Source organism: Dermacentor silvarum, chromosome 8, assembly GCF_013339745.2.
Source record: "Dermacentor silvarum isolate Dsil-2018 chromosome 8, BIME_Dsil_1.4, whole genome shotgun sequence".
Lineage (NCBI taxonomy): Eukaryota > Metazoa > Arthropoda > Arachnida > Ixodida > Ixodidae > Dermacentor > Dermacentor silvarum.
In genome coordinates, this window is record NC_051161.1 from 92,065,438 (window position 1) to 92,081,614 (window position 16,177).

The 16,177-nt window shown below is 45.8% G+C and overlaps 2 protein-coding genes across 2 annotated transcripts in view; one reads left to right on the plus strand and one right to left on the minus strand.

The window, feature by feature from the left end:
- Nucleotides 1-6,354, plus strand: part of LOC119461575 (smad nuclear-interacting protein 1) — a 28,794-nt gene extending 22,440 nt beyond the window's left edge. Inside the window, exon 5 of the mRNA XM_037722931.2 lies at nt 1,083-6,354. Within this exon, the coding sequence (XP_037578859.1) occupies nt 1,083-1,428 (346 nt within the window). The 3' untranslated portion in view covers nt 1,429-6,354. The remainder of the gene's footprint in view (nt 1-1,082) is intronic.
- The window catches only part of LOC119461573 (NADP-dependent malic enzyme-like), a 162,220-nt gene extending 152,394 nt beyond the window's left edge, over nt 1-9,826 (minus strand). Inside the window, 1 exon segment of the mRNA XM_037722928.2 lies at nt 9,634-9,826. Coding sequence (XP_037578856.2) covers nt 9,634-9,683 — 50 coding nt within the window. The 5' untranslated portion in view covers nt 9,684-9,826.
- Between the last annotated feature and the right edge of the window lie 6,351 nt (nt 9,827-16,177).

Here is a 16,177-nt window from a genome sequence, read left to right on the forward strand (position 1 = left end):
ACTTTAGCCTGTTTAACTGCATCTATAAATATACACTGTAACAGTAGGAAGAAGCGCATTGATCCAAACACCCTTCCTGATTGATGTCAGCTATTGGCCAATAACAGCCGCATATGAGAATCTGCTATATTACAGAATAAAGCATCCAGGAAAGAGTGAGGATCAGGGGCGGTATTCTGAAACGTTCCACTTCGGCGATAGTTCGCCTTTCGCCTTCGGGCTCGCGCTGATTGACTGTTTCAGCAAAATTGGATGAGCTCATTGGCTCGTTGAGCCCGACGTCATTCAATTTTGCTCAACTAGCCAATCAGCACGCAACTGAAGGTGAAAGGCGAACTATCGCCGAAGTGGAATGTTTCAGAATACGGCCCCAGGATTCGGTTGAAAAGGAGCATTCAGGAAAAAGATGACTTCGCGCTCTGCTTTTTTAGCTCCACGCGCCACGCACGCCTGCAAAATTTGACCGAAATGTTCGCAGCAGCATATGCTATCTGCGGACTGTGTTTTTTCACCAAGTCAAGGGGTGGTTCAAGACCCCTCTAAGGGTGAACTAGCGGCATCCTGTGGGCCTGCCATTCTTTATCTGAGTTGCAAATGCACTCCTCAATCTTGACTGACTCACAGGATCGGTGGCTTTTGCAGCTCTCAAGTTAAAGTTCAAGTTTATTGCTTCATTAGTGGTACATATATGCAGTAGAAAATATACAGAAAGAGGTCCCACAGTTAGAAACTGCAGTGGGACCTCTTGTTCTTAGTTACATAACATTATATAAATAAAGAGGCGTCAATTGCGGTTATGAAAAAAGAACGAATTACACAATTTCTACAGTGTTAAAGCAATACAAGTTATGGCAACCCATCACCACATAAAAAATGTGCATAATAAGCAGCATAAAAAATACATCAAAGAAGGAATGCAGTTTACAAGGTACTAATATAAGCTCTCAGTGAACATTGGTATGACGATAATGTAGGTGAGGATTTCACGTGAGCAGGTATGACTGAATTTGTGAGATCGAACATCGGCTCTTGCGACAGCTTGGGAAAATGCCACTGTCCTCTACTCTCCCCATCCCTCGCAGGTCGAGACTGATTGCCGACATCCCGATCGACCACCCTTCCTGTTCCAAGCAGCATGCAGTGCTGCAGTTTCGGCTAGTGCCGTACACGCGTGACGACGGCACAACGGGGCGTCGTGTGCGACCCTATGTCATTGATCTCGAGTCGGCCAACGGCACCTTCGTCAACAACAAGCAAGTTGAGCCTCGCCGCTACGTCGAACTGCTCGAGCAGGACGTTCTCAAGTTTGGGTTCAGCACGCGCGAGTACGTCATTCTCCACGAGGAGTCGCAAGGGGAGCACCTCGACGACGATGTTGCAGGCACCGGTGAGGAGGAGGAGCCGCCGTCGAACACCAGTGCAGCGTAGAATGACACCCGTGACGCGTTGCTGCTGCTGCAGGCTAAGTTGGAGGAGATAGATTGACCGAGGAAAGGATGAAAAATAATAGGTTGATTGCTGTCTTTCTGTGATCAACTGAATGCTTCTTCACCACTGTAAGATGAGCCCCGGACACTGGTGTGTGCTCCACAAGTGAAGTTTGTGGCATGTTGACATTGCAGTGTCCATGGAACTCTTGCAGGGTTTTGCAGTCGAACTGTATTGCAGTCTCTGCAGAATTCTTGCCGTGTCTGTTGAAAGAGGAGCTGCAGAAAGCACCAGTGCAGCATAGGGCACGTTAGTTCCTTGGTGGCGCAGATGGAGGCTTGTGTTTGATTACGGTAAATTGATTTGTTAAGAGTGATACATTAGGCAGAGGTGGGTTGCTGTTTGTTTTGTTTTAGCCTATTTTTTCTTCTTTATCGTCACCTCGATCGACCGGACATTGCCATGCAGCCGTAAACGGAATGCAGAATGTTGGTGTTTTCTCAGCACATGAATAACTCATGAGAAGCTGCCCTTTGGCAGTGCAAGACATGTGTCACTACGATGTGGCTGAAGGTTAGACTTAGTGTGAAGTGGATTGGCTGGTTAAGAATGCAGAGGCAAACATTATTGCTTTTTTTTTTTTTTTTACTGACAGGACGCTGCTGTGTTGCTAAAAAGCAGGTGAAGAACATCACTGTTTGCACTGCATATTAATCTCCTGTGTGCATATGTACTTTGGCATTCTGTAATTATTCAGCAGCCACTGTGCAGTGGTTAGGCTGTTGAATTTAGGTTTTGATAGATACAGGTCAACCAGGGAAAAAAAGGTGCTGAAACTGGGGTAATTGTTCTTTGTTGGCCAAGTGGATGCTTTTCTTCTGTAATAATGGGTACAAGAAATTGGTGCATGTACTGCATTTGAATGTTGTGGTATGTTGTCTGGCATTGGCAGTGTTGTATAATCACATGGTTAGGTGCTCAATTCTAGTGTATGCTGATGTGATGATCATGAAGACAAAGCTTTGGCTGAGGTGGACTGACTGGAAAAATCAAGCACTTGAGGGAAGGGTCATTATTTTTGTTATTAATAGTATTTATTTGTGACCAGCTAGATGTTCACCTGAAAGACAGGTTCTACAAATGTTAATGTGCGCATACACTGTATACCAATTATTTGGCTGGTTGGCATTTAATTTTCAGTCATTTACACTATCTCCAACAGATCGTTTCATAGATCTCTGGCAACACTACAAAGGTCGTATAAGACGGCACCTACGCTGTTTTTTGAGCACAAGAGGGGTCTAATAATGATAATCAGGCGTCATCATTGCCATTCTAGCATGCTTATGCTCACAATAAAGGTCAAGAGCTGAGTTAGCAGTCATTGTATTACTGTGGCAGTGCTTTGAAATGACGACTCAAAGGTATCATTAGTAAGCATTCTGTCCCAGGGTATTCTGTGTGCACATTTTTTATAAGAGAAGATTGGCTATCTGCAAATGTCCTCTTGGCATTCTCCTGCAGGAAAGCGTCCGTGCAACTGATCCCTGATCGTGGTCATGTCTGGCTTTCTCCCAGGGGTTTCCCTGTTTCTTGAAATATGTCTTGTGGGAGGCAAGAACCTGAGCTCACAGGCAATCATTGTGCTGGAAGCATGCAGCTGCAACCTCGTGTCGTGAAGGAGGAACAGCATCAAGCTCTACTTCTTTAAGTTCAGCAGCCCTGTGAAAAGTGTGTTGTCCCGGATGCGAGGAAATAATGACAGTCAAAGCACCGTAGGCTCGAAGATTTGGGCGACATGTTTTGCTACTATAATATGCGGAGTTTCGGCCTGCATTATTACAGCTGCCTGCTACATCATGCCACAGCGAGGTGGTTTCATATGGCAGGAGGAGTAGCACCTTTCTGTCACTGTGCACAGCTTTGTGTAGGCGGTGTGGAAGGACAGTACTTCTGTGTGCCCATTCTTACCGAGAAATGAGTATGAAGTTTATATTTAATGCATCGGGACTTTGTTGACACAGCTGGGTGTTATAGGGAGTCTGCCTAGTGTAGCAAGTGTCTACCATGAGTGGTGGTGGTGTGCTCATTGTCAAACTAGAGTGGTCGGCCTTGTACTGTCTCATACTGTGGGACTATACAATTGGATGGTACTTGGACTTGGTAAGGGCGCAAGTATTTACGAAAACTCTTGCCGTGTCGCGTTGTGTGCTCCTTCTGCCAGCTTTCGGAGAAGTGTTCATCATTTGGTCAGTGTTTTGTAGTGCCCAACCAGTTGCTAGGCATTTCATGGTTTATTTAGCAGCGTCTCTGTATGACAGTTACAGCCACCTTTATCTGAAACAGCCCTGTAATGGTATGAAAGCGTAGCGTGTGCCTGGCCACCATTGAAAATCTCAGAATGGTACTGCTATGGGTGCGATTATCATCAATCATCACCATGCCATGGTTACGTTTGCCATAAAGATTTATATAGCTGTTACTAGAGGGCGGCCTGGCACTACAGATGTTGTTAGCCACCATGGGAATGATTGTACAGTTGAACCTGCTTTTAATGAACCTCCATATAACGAATTCCTGGATATAACAAAGTTTTTCTATTCCCCGCCGTTACTCAATAGAAGCACATGGATCTGAGACCTCTATGTAACGAAGTGGCAGTGGGAGACCCCCTTGAAATAACGAATTTTCCCCGCCGACAACCTAGAGATTTCGCCCCAAAGTTTGTCATTTTTGCGCGAGCAGCAACCGGAAGCACCTTCTACGCTGCGACAGAATGCAAAGCGGTGGCATCGCGCTTGGCGCGCTCGAATTCACGGCGACTGCGAGGCGAGAGCGAGCGCACGTGTGCGTGCGTGTAAGTGTGCACGAGGTGGGCCTGCATCCCTCGACCCGGCGGTCTTGCCGCCACGGGCGTGACCTTTCCCCCTCCCTTCATTTAGGGTCGTACACCTGATCCAGCCGCTCAGGAGTACGACCCTAAATTTGCGCTACCATATTGCCATCGGCATCTCAATATGGCCGCCTCCTACGCACTTCAAGCCTAGCTCCCATAGCTCCGACCATGTGCTGTAGTACGTGTGCTTGGGCATTAGTCTACCAATTTAGTTAAACAGCGAATGTTTACAAGTTTATACGGCCGATAAAACTACTATCCTTACTTCGTATAGCTGTCTGCTAATTTGCTGTCGCAGTCGATGCTTCGCCTTTCGGGCGAAGCTGGGACTTCTTTGTTCATCGCAACTTTAGTGTATTGGGAGTAAATATGGAGTGATAGTTGTATTTCTGTATGAAAGCATGAGGTGCGCGGTACTGTAAAGGATTTTTTCTTCTCTCTTTTGGTCACGGAAAACGAGTGCGCGTTACAATTGAGGGCACGTTAGAATCGAGTAAATACGGTAAGCGTTTCTTTTTCAAATTTTCGTGCCGAACCTGCATATAACGAAATCCTCTTTAACGAAGATTTTCAGGAACTTGTCAATTTCGTTATATCCAGGTTTAACTGTATATGAAAGGGCACGTTCTGGGACATGAGCTGTTTGTGAGTCAGAAGCACGTCTTATCATACAGCAATGCTGTGGTGTTGCAGCTTGTGCAAAGTTTGGTGCATAGACAGTGGCATGACTCACTGTAGCGTTCTACGTAACGAACAAACTTTCGTGTCTTCGAAGGAGTAGTACTTTGAAGGCATACTTAGAAGGTGCAGTCTGCAAAACTGCCGTGTCACAAGAAAATGGCTCTTGTGAACACCCACTTGTCCGCAGCTCATGCTTCAGCACGTGCTCATGTGTTTCATATTTCTGGTCACTTTAGATCAGTTTTACTTAAAGTGACTGAGGATGTACCCATGACTTGTCAGGTTGCTTTTAGGCCTGGCCTTGTTGCTGCTTTGCATCACTGCAATCTTTCACAACTTAACTTTGGGAACTGGCTCAGTATATCAAAGAATTTCCAATGCACAAAATAAAGGGTGTGTAGCGTACACATACCACTAAGTCCAAGTTAATACCTTTGGCAGTGACAGTCACTGTGAATAGTTTGTTTCTCAAGCATCAAGTGGTTGTCTCTGATTGCAGGCCTGCAGAAGATTACATTTCAGAGAGTTAATATATACAAGTGACAAGAATGTTTTAAGCAAATGCCATTATGAAACATTTATACCCACGATACGGGCAATGACGAAGTATTGTGAAGCATGGGAGCGCGTGACAAAGTGCCAGTCAGCGACATCTAATGGCAGGCATCTGGCGGTGAGACTGATGTTTGTGTCCTGTCTAACTCGCAAGGATAGCAATTATACAACTTTCGGCAGCCACCATTCAAGCCTTGGAAATTGCCGCAAGACGTACTGCTGCTGCACCAGTGGTGGCAGCAGGGTGCAAACGCCAGTCTTGATATGAACGAGAGTCTCGAATTCCAGTCTCAACACCAGATGTCAGATGTTGCTGGCTGACATTTTGCCACATGCTCCGTTGTTCCACTATATTTTGTCCTCGCCTGTACATAGTCCAAGGCAACGTTGGGTTCAGACAATCATTCCCATGGTAGTTGAACCAACATTGTAATGGCTCCCACCGACACTTGTGCCAGGTCATTTTCCTCAACAAGTTCGTGTATAAAAAAAAATAACGCTCCAAGCATCAGCCATCATTGTTGAAAACGTTCTGCCGAACCGCACAACTTGTGGTACTTGTTACATGTCCTTTACATCTGAAAGGGCAGTTGTTTGACTCCGACCTTGGCGCACAGGTTTCTTTTTTGGCGACGCAGTCATTTAAATGAAACTGCTTTAATGCTCTCTACAGGCCACTGAAACTTTCAAGTCATCCCCTGTGTACAGTACTTAAATATTGTCTGTCATGACTGTATAAAGCAAATGTATGTTTTGTAAGCTTTGAATTGTCCATAAAGCAATGCCCTACCTACTGTGAGGTGTTATTCTTTGACAAACGCTACACTGTGTGACACTGAAACCAGCAGTCAAAACCTTGACTTTGTTTATTTTATTGTGTCAGCAATTATAGGGGCACTCCAGGTGCATTTTCACTGTCGCCGTGACCGTGATGTTCCGTATAAAGTCCAAGTGCGAGAAGAGTGAGCAGCCCTTGCACCATATGCTGCAGGTGCAAGGGCGAGCATGGGAGGGCGAGCTGTGAAGGATAGTGGGGTGATGTGCACTGTCTTCCCGTGCCCCCATTGTTGGAGGTCATGCGATCAAGAGCGTGCTAGGGGAGGAGAGTGCATGCCTTCTCCTCTAGCCTGGCCGTTGCTGTGCAAGCTGCACATGGCTGTTGGTGCAGATGAGTGCATATGCGGCCTGCGTGCGGTGTGTTGGAGGTCATCTGCGCTGTGCTGTCCACCTATACTACTGCTAGAGATGTGCTGGTTAATGGCTCTGTACTTTACGGAAACAACGAATGTTGCCTAAATATCCTCACTGCAACAAATATGTGTCATCAAGTAGTACATCATTCCTTTAAAAGGCCCCTCGCCCGACCCCATGGTGAATTTCGGTTATACACTGGAAGCTGTAAAATACCTTCTAAGCAGTGTTTTAACAAAACGTTTTCTAATCGGTTCATAATTGGAGGAGATAGAAATTAACTATTCCGTTACCATGCTACCTGGAGGCAAGCATCACTGCGAATGGAGACACTCTCCCTCTGCCTCTAGTAGCATACATACCCAAGCGATGTTCCTTCCTGGCCTTCTCCCATACCGGACCCGAGGGACATACCACGGTGCCGAGCCCCGTTTCCTTTCTTTCCCTTTTTTTGTGAAGTTACACCGTCCTCATTAGATGATTAGTCATGGTGAGTGACGACACACACTGCGATGAGGCATTTGTAGGTGGGACCATGACTCTCTGGCTGAGAGCAGGCTTTCTTTAGAAAGAAGGTGTGGGCATTTAGTAATTGGAAACTTCAGCTGCTATCTGGGTCGCGGAGGGCCCTAATACTACTATGCAGGCATGATTGTCAGCATGTCGTGTATATGCTACATTTGTTTAACATGGCCAAACTTGGTGAGGGGCCCTTTAATAAAGCAAATAGCTTTCTTGAAGTGTTAAGCTATTTGCTTACATTCCCAATTATTGTCTATGGTTTCTGTGCGAAATTTTTTGGGGTGATGTAAATTAATACTGTGATATGAACGTTATAAGATGCTGGCAACATTGCTCCTGGAAACTAAAGCCTCTTAGTAGAGAAGGCTTATTAATAAAAACTTAAAAGTTCAGTTTGGGGAAATTCTGGGTTGAGGAACACAATACACAATATATATGTCTATATATCTATATATGTAGAACTTCTATCACAATGAACAATTTTACTCTGCTGGAATAAACAAAGTGGTGTAGCCATTACAAAAATATTTCAATATCTTTCCTTCGCCTCCCCCCCCCCCCCCACAAAAGAAAAAGAAAAAAAAAAGGAGACTCGTGAACATTTGTAGAATATTATGGCTGATCACAATGCCACCACCATGGTATACTGCTTCTGTCAGATGCATCTTGACGCATCCACAGCTCTCCGCTACGCAATATCTATGAACATGTTTAAGGCTGTGGCGTATACAGGTGTACAACATGCACAAGAATTCACACAGACAGGCACTACATGTTTACAGTTTGCTGAAATTTTATTTTGTTCATCCAGTCAAAGCCCATTGCACTCTGCTGTGCTCGTTGACAGCATATACCCCCTTTTAAGCATCCGAACCCATGCAATTGACATGAGATGCCAGCAGCCGTTCTATGTGTCGCTGGGTTATGGATTCTGGAAACAAGCTTCCATCTTAAGTAGGAAACTGGTGCACATTGCACCGTTTTGATTGCCATGCTGTGCTCATGAACGGCTAGCTTCATTATGAAGCACAAACGTACTTAGATGCAACACCAAAACTTAGTTTTAACAGCGACCGGAATGAGTGCTACTGTGAAAGGTGGGTGATCCAGCCAAACAAGCTGAGGTCTAGTACAAGGATCAAATGAGTGAATACAGTAGCAGTTTGATATCTCCGGCAACGTAATCGTTTCTTGCACCTGGTAGCTGCACCAGGTCACAGATGTGACACAAGAGGTGTGGACAGGTTGAGGATTCAACCATAAAACTGGTGCAACTGTTTCCTGAACGGCGCAGCTTAGCTGAAGTTGCCAGTTGATCACTTGAGGCATAAATGCTATATGTAACAACGCCGTGTCCTCAAAATGTCCTTCGGGAGTGATATTGTGCAACAGTGTTATCAGAATATTTCACAGGGATGTATAAATCGCCGATCGCGGTGAAATCGTTGAACAGATGTCGCGCAGAGGGAAAAAAAAAAAAAAAAGAAAAAGCACAGCTCGGAGGTTAACGGCAGCTACTTGTACGTACCAGCAATAAACGCCGATAACTGCGCAATCGTATTATTATTTTTTTTTATCCTCCCGCAACTCGCTTTCACAATCGGCAGCTGGCAGTTGTACAGAAGCTAATTAGCCGCGCCTTCGCATTTGTATGAATGCACGGTATGCGTGCAAGTGGGAGCCGAACACTGGCGTGGAGGGCGGTGTGCTGCATACCTGGGAGCACACACGCAGTGCACGAAGGCAGCTTCAGCCAGTTTCAGCGACGGCGCTAAGGTCGAGCCATGGTCGAGCGCAAGGTATACACATACCATGAAATCGAATGAAACTAAGCTGCCTGTCATTGCGAGTGCAAACAAATATTCGTCACCATAGCGAGACAAGCGCACATTCACGCGAGTCGTGCGAGGTCGACCGGATCATTCACGCCGACAAAGCCTAATTCTAACCCCGACCGGCACCATGCATCCTAAACCCTTTTTTTATATTCCCTTCTTTCCGCGTGCCCTTTCGCGTCCGCTCTGAAGATAACTCGCCTCTCCCAAGGGACCCGCAGATAAACGCGATCATGCGATCCCCAAAACCAGTCCGGCGAGATTTTCAGAACGCTCTCCATTCATCCTGGCGGCGGCCGCTCGCGATTGGACAGTACTCGTATCGCCCGCTCTCTCGGCCGGACGACGCTTCGCTGCACCCAACTCGGCTCTCTATTCGAGAGACGTGCGTAGCACACGCGGCGTCTCGGCTCTCTCTAAATCACTTCGCTCATGAATCGCCGTTGCTGCCGCTCGGGAGCTGCCGAGGCCGCACTTTGCGTCCGGGAGAAGCAAAAAACAGAAACGATGCATGCGGCTACACACCTTATGAACGCGCCGAAGGCACCGCTTTGGACTCTCCGCAGAAGCAACATCGTAGTTGCGGTTTGTAGTGGGTTTCTTCCTTTGGTGGAACGAGTTGGACGGGGCAGCAGCTTCCGAACGAAGCGGTTTCGACCTCACCCGGCTGTTTCAGGCCAGAAATAAAGCAGTCATCGGAGAAAAAAAAAAAGATCAAGTAAAACAGCATGAAACAAAACGAACGAGGAGGAGCCATGGGAGGAGCGCACGATGGGAAGCTTTCGTTCGTCAAGAGAAAGCCAGATGGCGATGGTGAACCTACCGCATCGGCTCTGTGCACTTCGATTGAAAGATTCGCGTAATACCGGATAAAACAGCTGCTGTGCCGTTGATATCATCTGCAGCACGGCGCCTTTAGAAAGTGGCAATAATTTATCTGTTCCTGGCATCAGTGAGGATGGGTGTACTTGGTTGCACTCATGATTTTTTTTTTCTGTACTAGAGTGGCTCCTCCGCACGACACCGAAGCGTGACCTGAAAGCGCCTTTAGCGGAGGCTTGCACTTTCAACGCCGGCGAGTCCTCGTAATTTTATTTTATGCGCGTGCGCACGTTAATATTTACACAAGAAGTTGTACTTTCCTGGAGATGAGTCGGTGACGAAGTAATTAAAGCAAGCGAGGCAGCCTCGCCGAGTTCACTGGTGATTTTGGCTTGATGTTCTTGCCGGTGAAATCGAAATGAGGGCACTGCCTCTCATATGGTTTATCCGTAGAGTTGTACTGAGGCGATACTAAATTGGATGGTGGTATTAAACCATAAAGGTCTGATCCGGTAACTGCACTGTTTATTTAAGTGTAGCTTCAACAACCAAACAAAACAACGCGATTAATTTGATCGACTTGCGCGTAAGAAGAATGCGTGGTGCAAATTCTTCAAAGGAAGGAACAGTTGAAAAAGTTGTCGCAGTTTCACCCGAAAGGTGAAGCACCAATTGCGATAGCAAATTATTAGAGCTATACAGAGTAAGGATAGTAGTTTTATCAGCTGTATAAACTTGGACATGCAGCAGCACCAGTAACGCGCAGAACTATTGTCGACGCCGTCGGCGTTTTGCCCGCGTTCGCACCGAACGCGCGCGGAGTTTTTATATGAATACGTATTTGGTGGCGCAGCTAAACATCGCCTCCCCTCCCTCCCGTCCCCCCACAGCCATTCGCGCGACGGAGAAAGTTGCGTTTGCTCTCTATATATGGAAAGGAGGAAAGAGACGCTTAATTCTGCGGGCCTTCAGGGAGCCCGGCGCAGAACGCGCGTTTGCTCTCCGACGTGCGTTCGCTCCCCGTGAAAGCGCGCGTCCCTCGCGCCCTTTCACTTGCACATACAGCGTCCGGAGCACGGCGACGATTTCATCGCCGTTGACGTCATACGGAACCTCACGGCGACGACGACGGCGACGCCGACGGCAGAAATCTGGTTTGGAGTGTCCATATAATTGCTATCGCAATAAAAATTCGTGTCCTACGTCTTAAATATGTGAGTGACGCGTTATTTGATGTTTCTAATAACACGCGTTTACCTTGAAAAAAAAAAAAGAATACCATGATGCATGGTTGGCTATATCAAAGTATCTGCAGAATCGCTCACTGGAATACCGCGTTCCTATATGCAAGACAGCACCGGCAATCCAGGCATTCTATATATCCTGTTACTTGTGTCCAAGTACATGGACAAACATCAGTTATCCATGCCTTCAGCCTAAGCGTGGATATATGAATTTGACGTTGATGTGAAGTTTGGCTCCGTTAGGTTTCTCGTCGTGTCGCAAACACTTCTATCTGCCTACCTAGAGGACCATATTCCTCTCAAGTTAGTCTTGGGCCATCTCTTGGTCGTCATATTAAGTAAAATAAATAATGCATTGAAGACAGAGAAAGGCGGCAAATCAAAATTATATTTATTTATTTATGAGTACCTTACAGCGCCCTCGTGGGACATTGTGTAAGGGGGGCAATACAGCATGTACATAATAGAGAAATACACATAGGTGAAATATTGATTATCACAAATGTAAGTGAACACACGAACAGAGAAACGCAAAATATACTAAAACAGCAAAGTGTAGTGTCTGAAGGCGTTACACAAAAGATAATATAAAGCAACTATTTAAACACCAACAGTTTAACAAGATATGATAACTGCCGAAAAAGTATTACGCAAATAACTGTACACAGACGATAAAATAAAAACAGGTGAAAAAAGCATCGTCAAAACTATAAAAGCAAAAAAAAAAAAAAAAGCATACCGGTAACAGCATTGTAGGCACGGGTGAACGCGAAAACGCCATACATCAAATTTCGGTGCATAAATATTTTTTTAGGTTGCTTAAGAACTTTGCGTGATCCCGCTCTGATGCGAGATCATCTGGTAGGTCATTCCACAAACGAATCGCTCGTGGAAGGGCCGAAAGGTTGAAAGCGTCGGTTTCACCGTACATGCGTGATAAGCTAAAGTTGTTATTTAGTCGGCGTGAAGTTCGATGAGCTAGATTAAGGTGAACAGATGGCATCATGCTGGTGTGGATGAGTTTGTGGAAAAGTGATAAAAGGGAAATGTCACGGCGAATTTTTAGTGGCTCGAGTGCAAGGCCTTGTTTAATCTGTGTTATGCTAGATGGGTAGCTGTAATTACGCGTAATGAATCGACTGGCTCTGTTCTGGATAGATTCTAACTTGTTAATTAGGTATTTTTGGTGCGGTGACCAAATGAAGTCACACACACACACACACACACACACACACACACACACACACACACACACACACACGCACACGCACACGCACACACTACTCATTATATTTGAAAAGTTGAAAAAAATAATTCTAGTATCTCCAGGCGACGGCAAACCACATTGCCTTGGTTCTGTCCAGCTACGTGGCATTTGCATATTTTTAAATCTTGGTGCATGATAGTTGGTACACCCTATATATATATATATATATAGCAATGGACGCGACACCGTGTTAGACAAGGAAAGCTTCGTTATAAAGGATAGGCAGGGCACTGTCATCGGCGCCACCGATAAGGGGAACCGATGAGAGGAACCGATAAGATGAGAGGAAATGGAGAAAGTAAACATTGCTCCGTAAATAGCACCGTTCATATTAGGTGATTACGTTCATATCAGTTTCGCCCGAAGGGCAAATCATCTATTGCGATAGCAAATTACTAAATAGACAGCTATACGAAATAAGCATAGTAGTTTTGTCGGCCGTATAAACTTGTAAACACTGCCTTACTAGCTAAATTAACAAGCAAAGTGTCACGCGCGATCAGGCACACATGAGCATATCTCACTCGACGATCGCGGACACTTGCTGTCAAAACGCTGGCGTGAGGAAGCGCGGCAGGAGCAGCGAGCGAATTGACCTTCGCGCTGCCTCTCGCTTCAACGCGAACTAATTGCGGCGAGAACCCAGTGCTCACGAAGCTATCTGCCATCGGCGTGCCTGCACTCTGTCCCCATCTTAGACCCGCGCGGCCGCGCTCAGCCGCGCCATAGGCAGCCGCCGCCGGAGTATGTATTTTGAGCTGTCGTCATATGTGAACCATAGGTGAACGTTTCATTTTCATTACGTCACCTGTGAGACATCGCTGCAGCCGGACATCTTGCATCCGTCTTTCTCCTCTGTCCGTGCTTTCAAAAGCGAGCAAGTCACGCGCCGAACTTTACCACGTCCTGTGTTCGTGCCCTAAACCAACAAATTACGCTTGCCATTCAGTGTTAGCCGAAGACACGTAGCCAGAAACTTTGTGCTCAATACCAAAACTGAGCAATATCATTTTTCCTGCTACGTTGCGTGTAGGCAACTTTCGTTAATAAAGGGCTAAGCAAGTCTCGTAGATGGACTCCGTTGAAGTATCCTTTTTTGTGTGTGTTTTTAGCGAAGCTTGATAGGCTCACAAGTGTCGGCGGTGGTGGTGGTGTCACGCTGAAAAGTGGGCCGATCTTGGTGGTAGTGCAGAGAGGGTCCAAGCTCAATGGCACATACCAGGGACAAAAAGAAAGAGAGATAAAGAGAGAAAGAGAAAGAAAGGGAGAGAGAAAGAAAATCACCAGGAAGGTCAGATACACACAGATACACACAGTATCTGACCTTCCCTTCCCCTGTCGAGAAAATGGGGTTAGCGAAGCTTTAAAGCTTCGCTAACCCCATTTTCTCGACAGGGGAAGGGCTGGTGATTTTTCTTTCTCATCTACTTTCTTTCGTTCTTTTTTAAATGTTTAGTTCTTATTTTACATCGTTTCCTTCTTTATTTAAAATTTCCGTTGCGATTTCATCTTTAACCATACTCATCTGCATGCTGTAGAATGCCAGGCGTTTAGGCTATAGCTAACATCTGATGCTCTCATTAATGTCTCTTTCTCACTGACTGTCTCTGCCTAGCAGCGCCAAAACACGGAGGGGAAAAAATAACAACCGGAATAGTCAGTGAGAGTCCTAGACGACGAAAATGAGAGTCCGGATTAAGCGTTATGCTGCGTGCGAAGGGGGGGGGGGGGGGGGAAGCAAAAAAAAAAAAAAGATATGGAGGAGGTGTTGACAGTGTCATGGGCCTGAATGTATACCGTAATACATAATCGCAAAACCCATGCACGCACTACTCAAATGTCCAGTAGAAGAATGGCGCTGCGAGACGCCAGACCAGAATTTTGCAGGTGATGTTTAACGGTGTAGTACGAAGCCCAAACCTTGTGAGCTGGGCTCCAACTCTTGCAAAACGCCAACAATGAGGCTGTAGACTAGAACTTTAAGTATACCTACGTTTTAGTATAAAGTCGTATATATATATATATATATATATATATATATATACACACGTGGCGACTGGTAATCAAGAAAAGAAAAAGAAGAAAAAGAAAATCGGTCTGCCTAGTTTGTTATCAGGCGCTTCAGAAACGCAATATATATGCAGCCAACACCAACTGCGTCTGGGAACGCTTACAACCTTATTTATTATCTGTCATCGCGGACACACCTGTCTGCCTTCGATGGCTTGCGGTCCTGCGCTGCGCCGTCCGCAGGCTATAGTGTTATATTTTGCAAGGTTTGTTGTTCGGAATCCAATGAACTCGAAACGGGATCCAAAAGAAATATATAAGCCATAGAGCACAAGTGGCCCGTTCACAAGACGAAATATTTGCCCTCGAACGACGCAGGGATCGACACAGAGGGTTTGACAAATGATTCTTTGTATGGCAGTGCGACATATGCGATCTGTTCTGTTCCCGCAACATTTGTCCTATAGGCCGAAGGTAGAACACATGCTTCGTGAATGGATTGAAGCTCAGATCACGCCAATATAACTGGAGTTTAAAATTAGAATGATGATAACTTTCACGAAATACTGATCAAGAACACAAAAGCGACTGAGAATAGAGTAGATGTCCTAGTTTACAAAGGTACACATAGACCCATCAATGCCTTCCGTGGCTCCTTATACTTCAGAGGCAGTAAGTCCATCCGCATCCATATAAGTGACGACATAAGCATGTCGAGACGCGTGACCTCACGCGAACAACGCCACTCGCTTCTTCATGACGTGCCTTCAAACACCTCTCTTTCACAGCGATCTCCAATTACTCCCTGGCTTGCGTCGGCCGACTCTCAGGCCTAAAAAAAATTTCTCAATTTCGTCACACCACCTAGTTCTCTGCCGTCCTCTGCTGCGTTTATTTTCGCTTAGCACCAGTTCTGTAATTCTAACATATTGTCAGTTATCTGCTTTACGTATAAGTAACATGGTCTGCCAAACTCTATTCCCCCTTTTAGCCTTAACTGGAATATAGGCTGGCTACCCCCGTTTGCTCTCCAATCCTCACCGATGTGTTCCTGCCTCTTGACGCTACGCGTATCGCGTTCTGTTTCATTTCTTGTTGCGCGGTTCTTACCTTCTCAAGATTCTTTGCTAAGCTCCGTTTCTGACCAATGTGTTATAGTGCTCGTAGAAAACAATAGATGTGCGCTTTTCGTCTAAAGGATAAAGGATAGCGGCAAGCTGCCAACATTAACTGGCAATGCCTGCCGTGCGTGCTCAACCCATATTAATTCTTTTGTAGGTTTTCTTCCCATGATCCCGGTTTCTTGTAACTATAATTGGTCTAGATAAACGTGCTCTTTCACGGATTCTAGGCGCTCACTGCCAAGTTTACTAGGCCTTTGAGAGAGAGAGAGAGAGCGAAACAGATAAGAGGAAAAGCAAGAAGGTTAACCAGACGCACGTTCGTTTGCTACCCTGCACTGGGGAAAGGGGATATAGGAATGAAAAGAGAGAGAGAGAGAAGAGATCAAGGCTATCGAATATTACCTTGTTAAACAACGACCTAAAAAGTAAAGCCTGGATGATTAAATCCATGACGTCACACCAGATTGCCCAGTGTCTAGGCGAACACGTAGCTGTGTGTGTGTGTGTGTGTGTGTGTGTGTGTGTGTGTGTGTGTGTGTGTGTGTGTGTGTGTGTGTGTTTGTGTGTGTGTGCGTGCGTGTGCGTGTGCGTGTGTGTGTGTG